General features: G+C 42.0%; 1 protein-coding gene across 1 annotated transcript; it reads right to left on the bottom strand.

Moving 5' to 3' along the window:
* Positions 1–244: 244 nt before the first annotated feature.
* On the bottom strand, positions 245–9,881 carry hcn3 (hyperpolarization activated cyclic nucleotide-gated potassium channel 3). The gene is made up of 7 exons (XM_060865087.1): positions 9,405–9,881; positions 5,242–5,674; positions 4,785–4,946; positions 4,171–4,389; positions 3,719–3,865; positions 596–836; positions 245–492 (listed from the first exon to the last, which is right to left on the bottom strand). Exons 1-7 carry the CDS (start codon positions 9,878–9,880, stop codon positions 245–247), a joined length of 1,926 nt encoding a protein of 641 aa, XP_060721070.1. The 5' UTR covers position 9,881.
* Between the last annotated feature and the right edge of the window lie 1,018 nt (positions 9,882–10,899).

Below are 10,899 nucleotides of genomic sequence, written 5' to 3'. Positions count from 1 at the left end.
TTACAAGAGTGTTTGCTTACTGAATGAGTAACCTGACATTAAATTACTAATTGCATCCAAATATAAAGCCTATGCGCATAAATAAATACACTTTTTAAATGCCCTAATCAGCTAAACCACTATGGCCAGTAATGTTCTTCATCCCTGGAAAAAGTCCTGTTTGGCTCAAGATATCCCTGTGTCTAGTGATGGTAATGACAGTCAACATGGTGTATGACAAAACGGAATAATTAAAAAAATGTTATCAGATATCACTGTCTTTTTTCTTGGTGGTGTGTTCCTTTCTTTCTGCTCCTGAAGGCGAGTCGTTATATGCAGTGTTGTTGTCTACTTGTTCAAGGTGGTCTATGGCGGCCCTCTCAAAGGCCGTCCTCATGATGGGGTGCTCTTCCAACACCTCGTTAAAGCTGTCCACACTGAGGGAATAGAGTCTGCAGTATGTTTCGGCTTGCACTGTAGCGGTACGACGCCCGCTGGTCAGCAAACAAATCTCTGAGGACAGAAATGGACAGAAGGAGGGTTCGAAATATAAAATTTGGAGGAGCTACAAAGAACGATATGATTGTAAGAGAAACAAGTGAATGCAATTACTCGCCTCCAAAGTAGGAGCCATCACTGAGCTTCTTTTCTTTCTTGTTATGGGGGAGGACCGTGACACAGCCATGCTGGATGAAGTACATTTTGCGGCCCAGTGTACCATCGCGTATAATGATATCACCTGGCAAGAAGACCTCGAACCTCAGCTTAGTCAGGAGCACAGTGACAAAGTGTGGATCACCGTTGCCAAAAAGTGGCATGTTTGCTACCAGTTCACGGCAATTGTAGCTCACAATATCCTATTAAAAAAGCAGGAATCTAAATTAGTAAAGGATCAGTGTAGTCTTTTCTAATGTACATTTGAAAATGAGAATTGAAAAAGAAAATGTGTATTTAAGCCGGCTGTGTTTCTCATTGTTTTGCATTGATGGCTCACAAAGCCATGATCCCAACATATAACAATTAAATAAATTCTTGATTCAAACTTGATGTGGTCCTGGAAAACAATCATCCTTCTTGTTTCACATCACTAAACTGACTAGGTTATGCAGATTTAGGGGCATCCAAGGTTTGTGAGCAGTGGTGGCTCAAGCAATTAAGGCTCTGGGATGTTGATCAGGGTACAAGTGCCAGCACTGCCAAGTTGCCACTGTTGGGCCCATGGGGTAACCATGGACAAACAACCGTCCTTTTCCTCGTAGGTTGTTAATGTGACATGCTCATTTGACACTGGCTATCTTCCAATGATGGTTGAAGACCTACTTCATCATGAAATACTTGCACTAGCACTTTCTTCCCTGTTTGTTGTATTTAAAATAATTAAATAAATAAACGTAAAATGTCTGTAACCTAGTGAACCAGTGGCTGAGTTCAGCTGAGCAATTGAGGGTTAAGGGCCTTGCTCAGGGTCCCAACTGCGGCAACTTGGTGGACTTGGGATTCAAGCTCACAACCTTCCTGAAACTACAATGCTACCACATCCCCAATTACTCCAGGTGTAAATGTGTGTTCACATGGTACCCTATGATGGACTGGAAATCTGCCCAGGGTGTATTCCCCCTCATACCCTGTTATGCCCCATAGTCTGAGGAAAGACTTCAGATCCACCAGAACGCTGACCAGGATAAAGAAGTTACTGAAGGTGAACTGAATAAATATACCTTCTAGATTGAGGAAATCTGCCGGACCTTCACTTCAGCCCCGACTGCACCTACATCTCAGAGTATGGATTCCCCTACACCTTTGTTGTCGCATTTCTCAACTGTAGCAGCAGAAGAGATTTTACAACTCATCCAGTCTTGCAATCCTACCACCTGCCCATTGGATCCACTCCCTTCCACTATGCTCCAGACCATCTCGCAAGACCTTCTGCCCTTCATTTCCACTATCGTCAATAGATCCATAGCATCTGGTCAGGTACCAACTACTTTCAAGAGAGCAAGGGTTATTCCCATCCTAAAGAAACCCGCTCTGGATCCATCAGACATCAGTAACTACAGACCGGTATCACTTCTCTCATTTCTTTCAAAAATTCTTGAGCGCATTGTCTATAATCAACTGTCTGTCTATCTCTCACAGAACAACCTCCAAGACCCCAACCAGTCTGGCTTTAAAGCAGCTCATTCCACAGAGACAGCCCTTTTGGATGTCTCTGAGAAACTACATGCTGCTAGATCAGCCAAACTGTCATCTGTCCTTATCCTCCTTGACCTTTCAGCAGCGTTTGATACGGTCAACCACGAGACTCTCTTATCCACCCTCAGGAGTCTTGGGATTTGCGGCTCAGCTTGGGAATGGTTTGCTTCCTACCTGGAAGGACGCTCATATCAGGTAACATGGAAGGGAGTGACATCTGCTCCACGCAGACTCTCCACTGGTGTCCCACAGGGCTCAGTACTTGGTCCTCTTCTTTTCTCCCTGTATACTCACTCTCTTGGGGAAGTTATTTCCTCACATGGGTTCTCTTACCACTGCTATGCTGATGATACACAACTTATCTTCTCTTTCCCACCCTCAGATGCCACAGCTTCTGACTGGATCTCAGCATGTCTGGCAGAAATTTCATCATGGATGACTGCTCATCATTTAAAGCTCAATCCTAGCAAAACTGAACTGCTGTTCATCCCAGGTGACTCATCCCCAGGTCATGACCTTGCTATATCCTTGCACAACGATCTGATCTCCCCTTCAGCCACAGCTCGCAACCTTGGGGTAACCATGGACAATCAACTGTCCTTTTCCTCTCATGTTGCTAATGTGACTCGCTCATGTCGGTTTCTTCTCTACAACATTAGAAGGATTCGGCCATTTCTGTCCACACAGGCTGCTCAGGTACTTGTTCAGTCTCTTGTCATCTCTAGACTGGATTACTGCAACACACTGCTGGCAGGTCTACCTATGAATGCAATTCGTCCTCTGCAAATGATCCAAAATGCAGCTGCCCGGCTTGTTTTCAACCTGCCAAAGTTCTCGCATACCACCCCGCTGCTGCGATCCCTCCACTGGCTTCCAGTAGCTGCACGCATCAGATTCAAAACACTGATGCTGGCCTACAAAGCCAAAAATGGACCAGCTCCCTCTTACCTCAAAGCCCTCATCTCTCCGCGCACTGCACCCCGCACCCTCCGATCTACCAGCACTGCTCGACTGGTTCCACCATCTCTCAGGGTAAGAGGCAAGTATACTACAAGACTCTTCTCTGTACTGGCACCAAGGTGGTGGAATGAACTTCCCCTAGAGGTCCGGACAGCTGAGTCACTGGCTATTTTCAAGCGGCGGTTGAAGACCTACTTATTCAGGAAACACTTCAACTAGCACTTCTTTCCTTATCTTTTGCATTTTTTAAAAAAAAAAAAAAACACCCTTTGACACTTTTTCATTGTAACTTTGAACAAATGTTTTAAACTCATGGTATCTTAAGGATGTAACTTAGTGAGCCAGCATTAATGTATCCAATGTTAGAGATTTAAGCACTTATGTACGTCGCTCTGGATAAGGGCGTCTGCCAAATGCTGTAAATGTAAATGTAAATACCTTATGTCAAATATTACAAGTTGTTGAAGTGTGTATTCTCAGACAGAGTCTATCACCTGAAAACTGTCAGAAGATTTTAGGCTACTTGAGTAATGGATGTGCTTAAACTACAGTCTTTTTGTGTAATATAATATATAGACATAATGACCTCTTTAAGTGGGTCACTGAGTTCTCCCAGAATGCTATCCTCGTCAAACATCTTCCCCTGGAAACGGTGCTCGTAATAGTCATGAATTCTTTGTCGCAATTCAGCAGGCAACTTATGGAATGACATGTATTGCTCCACTTGCTTATACTGTGAAAGACAAAAGTTTACAAGAAAACATGAAATAATGCAAAAAAGATAAAATTGAACAGATGGTGTAGGTAATAAAATAATGATATTACATTATGAGCCTAAGTGTGTGTTAATCCATATAGAGATGATTTCAGAGGTCTATAAAGGTATTGTACTTTGTTGATATGACAAAGTTAGGTGCAATTTGATCACAGTCTGATTAAAAGGCAAAATAATATAAAACTTTGGATAATGTACAATGGAGGATATAACATTATGCTATGAATAAATACCCAGCTAAAGAGAAAAATATGAACCAGTACCTTTTCCTGGTACTGGCGATGGGAGGCATCCAATGACTGCACCAGGGTGGTCGCATGTCCCAGGAACATGGCATAACAAGTAGCACCTACAATCATACTCAGCATGGTGAGCCAGACATCAGTCATTCTCTCAGGAGCTTGGGCACCATATCCAATACACAGCATATGGCTCATGGCCATGAAGAGAGCGTATGAGTACTGCTCCTCCCAAGTGGCATTCTGACAACAGAAAGAAATAACAATTAAAATGGTTTTAAAAAATTAAAATGGTGATTAATAAGATACAAAATATAAAAAATTATGATTATGACTCGTTACTTTTCCACAGCTGTATACTATAGAGTCAAGTGGTGCATAGTGTGCTGAAAAGATCAGGGTCATACAACAGGGTCATATACTAAAAAGTCCCCTGTCAATCAGAGGGACACTAACCATTTGTTGGACTCTGTGAGCCTGTGTATGAGCTGCCTTGTGATGTACAGGAGCAGCAGTATAAACTCTTGAGGTGTCTTGGAGGAAGCACATGCTAGACCTCACTCTTCCGATGGTTGGTGGTTATTATGTGATTGGGGAAAGCTAGCTATTTACTGGGAATATTTGAACAACTTCCTCACCACCATGTTGTTTTTGGAAACCCAGCAGTCCTGGGGGAAATCCTGAAGCATGGGCACCATGAACTGAAGACAGCCATCCCAGTGACACAGTAAAAGCATCATCCCAATCAAGTTGACTATTCGAATCACAGCACTTGCCAGGTCATATGTCATGTGAAAGATCTAAAAGAATGGGGTCACATTAGGGTTAATTAAGGGTTGTGCTTTCCCTTGAACAGTAATACAAAGCATTATTTGCATCTTAAAATGGATCTTCAAGTTGATATTCAGGTTTGAATCTGACCCATGCTGTATGACCACCTTTACCTAGAATCATTTTCTGTTGACTACACAATATACTCGCCTCCCTGTACTCAGGATCATGCCCTAGCTAGCCTTGCTGAACTCATTCATTGCTCAATAGTCCTTTCTGCCTTCCAGTCCACCTCTTATATAGAAATGCTTTCTCACTGCTTACCTCTTCCCACTGGTGAATGTAGCGGATAAGTCTGGATAGACGGAGCAGCCTAAGCAGACTGAGGATCTTAGTGAAACGGACAATTCTCAATGCTCTAGCAGTGCGATACACTTCCGCTGACTCAAGCCGAGCCTCCAGGTCGACAGCAAGGAAAATATAATCAACCGGGATGGAAGAGATGAAATCCACAAGGAACCAGCCCTGCAGGTATCTGCGTCGAATCACTTTTGGGTCTAGAATGATATTAGAGTTATCATCCTCTAGGAGTCCTGTGCGGAAGTTGAGGACTAGGTCAGTCAGAAACAGCGTATCTGAGGCCATGTTGAACATAATCCATGGCAATGTGTTTTGATCCTCAAAGAAAGTGATGCACCATGGCAGGATGACCAGATTGCTCATCATCAAAAAGAGCATCACTAAGTCCCAGTAGAACCTTAATGTGAGAAAAAAAAATTTAAACTCATTAATTTAATATTCTCAGATTTTGTCTGCAGAAACCTTTATCTTTGGACACATCTTCCCACAAAGATTTGTTTCTATAACTCATTGTCCGTCTTTTCAATGTTTTTGTCTTGTCATTTACGGTCATATATTAAGACTTCACATCAAAATGGCTGTGGAGAAAAAATGGAGAACTTATAAAATATTTATTTTACTTTATTTCTTTACACAAACGTCTAAATTCTGTCATTTTGTTTTTTTCTATGATGCTCTCTTTGGATTTTTAGATATACACATTGTTATGCCTCTGCCAATCTGTAAATAATGTAGCCTCTTTATCTTTATCAGGATGACACTGAATCCAGAGTGACCACTGGACATGATGCAGGAATACCCCTGGGATGGGATGGTACTCATTGTAGGGCACCATGCACACACACACAATCATTCCACAGCTAGGGGTATATGGAAAGTAATTTTAGTCTAAAATAAATAAAAATATATATATATAAACAAACCTATGATATACTGTACAGTCCTCTCTGAAATGATTGGACCAGCAAGACCTATTCTTTTAGTTTTTTACAATAAACTGAAGACTGAAGACATTTTCAGACTTTCACTTTTCAGTTTATATTTCATGTATATCTGGGTGCCGTAAACAACTTCAGATCATGGCAGCTTTTGTTTTTATGTGTATGTGTAAGTGTATTCAGGAAACATGTGGGATAGCCCAACATTACGTAGAATGTGCTGACCCTCAATTACTCTCACTTGGTTGAAGGTGTGCCTCAAAATGTTGTAAAATTGCCCCAAAGGGAAATCCCAAGGTGGATTATCATGAAGGGCTGAGGGTTAGAGCCAAATGATTCTTGTACTGATGCCTGTAACCCTGGCCAATTTTCCCAAAAATAAAAGGGTGAGGTGAGTACAACTGCTAACTCTACTCTATGTCCACTCTATGTCCACATTTCTTATGTTCCGCTGATGTGTACTCTCTTTTGTGCTCACTAACATATGTTCCCGCTTGGAGTCCTGCAGCAATATCAATGATCAGAGGTTTTTGCTTCCATGATGGGATCCTGGAAATGCTTAATTTCCATTCAGCAAACACAAGGTATTAAAGGGGACTCATAGAGACAATAAAGAGGATGGCAATGAATGTAATGGAAACATGGAGACAACCTGGTCAAGGATGCTGACCTTGGGGCACTGGCACTTCAGGAGTCTTCTGCCATGGATACCTTGGCAGGTGATCCATTGAAAGCTGGACAGCTTCATTAAGAAGCTATGTGATTAAGTGCTCCAGCAGCAGGATTCATTTAGTGTCCTGCTCCTCATCTATGAGACTGTGAGCTGCTGCAAGAAGCAAGTTCAGGGGGTGAGGGTCCAGCAAAGGTTTGTTGCACTGGCTTCCTTATGGTCTGGTACTCCAACTGCCACTACCGGGTGGGAGAGCTAGGCTTTCCCCAGCAGCAAGGTGAAAAGTTGTAGGAGCAAAGTCATCCTCACACAAGCTCCATGCACCTGACAGAAAGTCACAGAGCTCCACAAATAAAACAGTTATAGATGGTTGAAATGACAATAATGGCTTCTTAATTTGAAAGTACTATTTATTGACATGCTTCAAATAGTTATTTTATTATTTATACCATAGGAATATTCATTCATTCATCTTCTACCGCTTATCCGAACTACCTCGAGTCACGGGGAGCCTGTGCCTATCTCAGGCATCATCGGGCATCAAGGCAGGATACACCCTGGACGGAGTGCCAACCCATCGCAGGGCACACACACACACTCATTCACTCACGCAATCACACACTACGGACGATTTTCCAGAGATGCCAATCAACCTACCATGCATGTCTTTGGACCGGAGGAGGAAACCGGAGTAGCCGGAGGAAACCCCCGAGGCACGGGGAGAACATGCAAACTCCACACACACAAGGTGGAGGCGGGAATTGAACCCCGACCCTGGAGGTGTGAGGCGAACGTGCTAACCACTAAGCCACCGTGCCCCCCCATAGGAATATTTATTTATATAATTTAGACTAAAATGTCGTTCCACTCGGGCAATTCATCCTCCAAGCCACCTACTGGAATGACTTTAGAAAATGAGTGGGGAAAAAATGTTTGTTTTGATAACTGATGAAATATTAAAGGTTTATTTATAATACTATATTGTTTATTGTTATTAAATTTATTTTATGGCAATTTTATATTTGGACCCGATTGTTTGATGATGCTTTGAATGAGTAAATGATAAATTCTAGCTATCACTGCTTCTGTTCTACTGTCCTCTCATCACCCAACATGAATGAGCTTTCCCAGTCTTTTTGCCTATGCTACTACAAGCCCCCAAGTATGTTGTTATTCAATTCATAGAATAGTATAAACAGCAAAAACATAGAGTTTTAGCTGATAAGTAAATGTTAATTTTGTACAAAATTGTCCACCTCAAGCACAGAACATACAGGAACAATGTACCTGTCATCCAGAGAAAAAAAATTCAAAAGACATGTATAGATCTATCTATCTAAATAAAAATGTTTATAATTTGCATTGAATACTTGCTGCTTTATTATTGGTAATAAAGCCCAGTACACATCTCGCTTCATTTACAATCCCTTTATCCATTTATCTCTGCTTATACTTCCTGCAAACTAATGCCACAGGGCATGAACCCAACAAACCCAGAACTCCCTGACTCATTTCTGTCTGTGAACATACAGTACATGTGTTAAAGTTCTGCAAATTCTCTCACTTTTCTTTTCATTCAAACTATTCACTGATTTTTTTTTTACTTTCTATAATGTATGATTTAAAGTTTTGCTTTAAATATAAATAAATACATAAATACAAATGTAAATCAAGACCAGTGCAAATAAATTTACCAAGTACTTCACACGTTCATTGTCCTTCAAAAATAACTGAAATCAGAAAGTTCAGGTACGCAAATTCTTGCCCATTCTTGCATTCATATTTATACACTCTTGGATGAAAAGAAAAAAAGTTCTTTGGATAAATAAAGGTTCTGCTTTTCATGACAGAGAAATGCTCTTTAGAGTCTCTTTTTTTATAGAGGGAGAAGTCAAAGATCCCTTAAGGATGATGGATGGAACTGTTTTGAGAGCTTTTCTAAATTCACTTATCCTTTCACACACTCTCACACACACACCCACAAACCCACAAACCCACACACACTCTCACACACACCCACACACACACCCCTCTGGGAATTTCTTCCCTTCCTATGTTCTCAAATTATAAGGCTTTAGAAATGGCCTTGTATTCTTCATTTCATCCGCTACATCCATTGCTTTTCTGCTCATCATGATGTTTGTAAAGGGTTGTTTATTTTACCAAAGCCTTTGTATCAGCTCCCATTTTTCCTTCACGAGTGCTGGCAGAACTATTTATTTGTTGCACAATTTTGAATGAATTTAAAACTGCTACATGTGAGAATCTTGAGTTTGACAGTTTGCAGTTGCTAACAGCTTAATTGGAAGCAATTTCTGAATAATATGTACCAAAACAAAATCTGAGTAATGAAACTTTATTTTCTGAAGCACTTATCCTACACAGGGTCACAGTGAGCCTGGAGTCTATCCAAAGGGACTCGGGGCACAAGGAAGGGGACTGAACATGGTGTCAACCCATCACAGGGTTCCATTCAAACTCCTAAATTATAAATATCACAGCATCCCTGAGTTTCTTACCTAAAGTCACTGTATGGATGTATAATCCAGACTCCAAAAGAACGGACTCTCTGCTGCTCGGCTGCGACTCCTTGGGTGCTGCCAAACATGCGCAAGGAATGCTTGTTGACGCCGGGTTGTAACATGGAGCTCAGCTGCTTCTGGAGGTAAGTGGACTGGTCACTGGACTCACACTCCTCCATATTATCAGGCAACGGAGTCCCTGCAGTCAAGGCAGTCATGGTCATCTCGTCACCCACGACAGTCACTTCAGTGGGTTTGGAGTTAACGTCGGCTGTAGAAGCAGCTCTCTCGTGGTAATTACGAACAAGACTCAGTAGTCTCCGACTCAGATCCCCTCCACCTCCAGGTCCAGCTCCTTGTGCAGAGGACAGAGATGAGGAACGCCAAGTAGAGAAGGAGAACCTGCCATGAGCCCTGGAATCTCCATTCGGTGGACAAACCTCAATGCCTGCTTGTCCACTTGAGTTATCCATTATAAGTTTTTCTAACTTGGTTTCACTTAGATTTTACTTTTTTTCGCTATATGAGCAAAACAGTTATTTATAACTATCCACAAAGTATTCAAACAACTTAATCATGACTGAGGTTATAAGAAAGAAGGAGAGCCTGTTTAGACCAATATCTTATCTGTGATTTTTAAGTGTTGCAGAATAAGAGCCTTCTGGTGCAGACATGAGGTGCTCGACCTCTCCATCTCACCTGCATCATGCGCAAGGAACTAATCCACAGATCGGACGGAGTGTAATCTGCTTGTTCAGTGGTTACGTTTATTTTGCTGTCTTTGCTGACACTCGGATTACTGACCAGAGTGTGTGTGCGTGTGTGTGTGTGTGTGAGTGAGAGAGAGAGAGAGATAAAACACCACGGAAACATGCATGAAAAGTGTCTGATTTGATCCATATTTCTTTGCAGGTCATTCATTCATTCATTTTCTACCGCTTATCCGAACTACCTCGGGTCACGGGGAGCCCGTGCCTATCTCAGGCGTCATCGGGCATCAAGGCAGGATACACCCTTGACAGAGTGCCAACCCATCGCAGGGCGCACACACACACTCATTTACTCACGCAATCACACACTACAGACAATTTTCCAGCGATGCCAGTCAACCTACCATGCATGTCTTTGGACCGGGGGAGGAAACCGGAGTACCCAGAGGAAACCCCCGAGGCTCGGGGAGAACATGTAAACTCCACACACACAAGGCGGAGGTGGGAATCGAACCCCAAACCCTGGAGGTGTGAGGCAAACATGCTAACCACTAAGCCACCGTGCCCCCCCTTTGCAGGTCATGTGGATTTTTTTTGAACTATCACTTATATTAAATGCCAATGACCAAAGTAAGATAAATATATATTTGAAATAAAATATAGAAATATCTTTTACACGTATGGGGTTTAGAAATTAGGTTAAAGATATTTTTATTTCTAAAATTTTGAAGAAAAATAAGGGGGGGTAGAAACAGAGAGAGAGAGAGAGAGAGAAAGAGTTT

This window comes from Tachysurus vachellii, chromosome 3 (assembly GCF_030014155.1).
Source record: "Tachysurus vachellii isolate PV-2020 chromosome 3, HZAU_Pvac_v1, whole genome shotgun sequence".
Taxonomy (NCBI): Eukaryota; Metazoa; Chordata; class Actinopteri; order Siluriformes; family Bagridae; genus Tachysurus; species Tachysurus vachellii.
This window is presented reverse-complemented; position numbering and strand designations above follow the sequence as displayed.

What these genes read in the sequence shown, in the direction of transcription:
- hcn3 (XM_060865087.1), bottom strand. Translation starts at nt 9,880, where the DNA reads ATGGATAACTCAAGTGGACAAGCAGGCATTGAGGTTTGTCCACCGAAT. An exon ending in CATCCATACAGTGACTTTAG is followed by an intron (nt 5,675 to 9,404) that starts GTAAGAAACTCA and finishes TCTCACATTAAG; the next exon opens with GTTCTACTGGGACTTAGTGA. An exon ending in ACATTCACCAGTGGGAAGAG is followed by an intron (nt 4,947 to 5,241) that starts GTAAGCAGTGAG and finishes CCATTCTTTTAG; the next exon opens with ATCTTTCACATGACATATGA.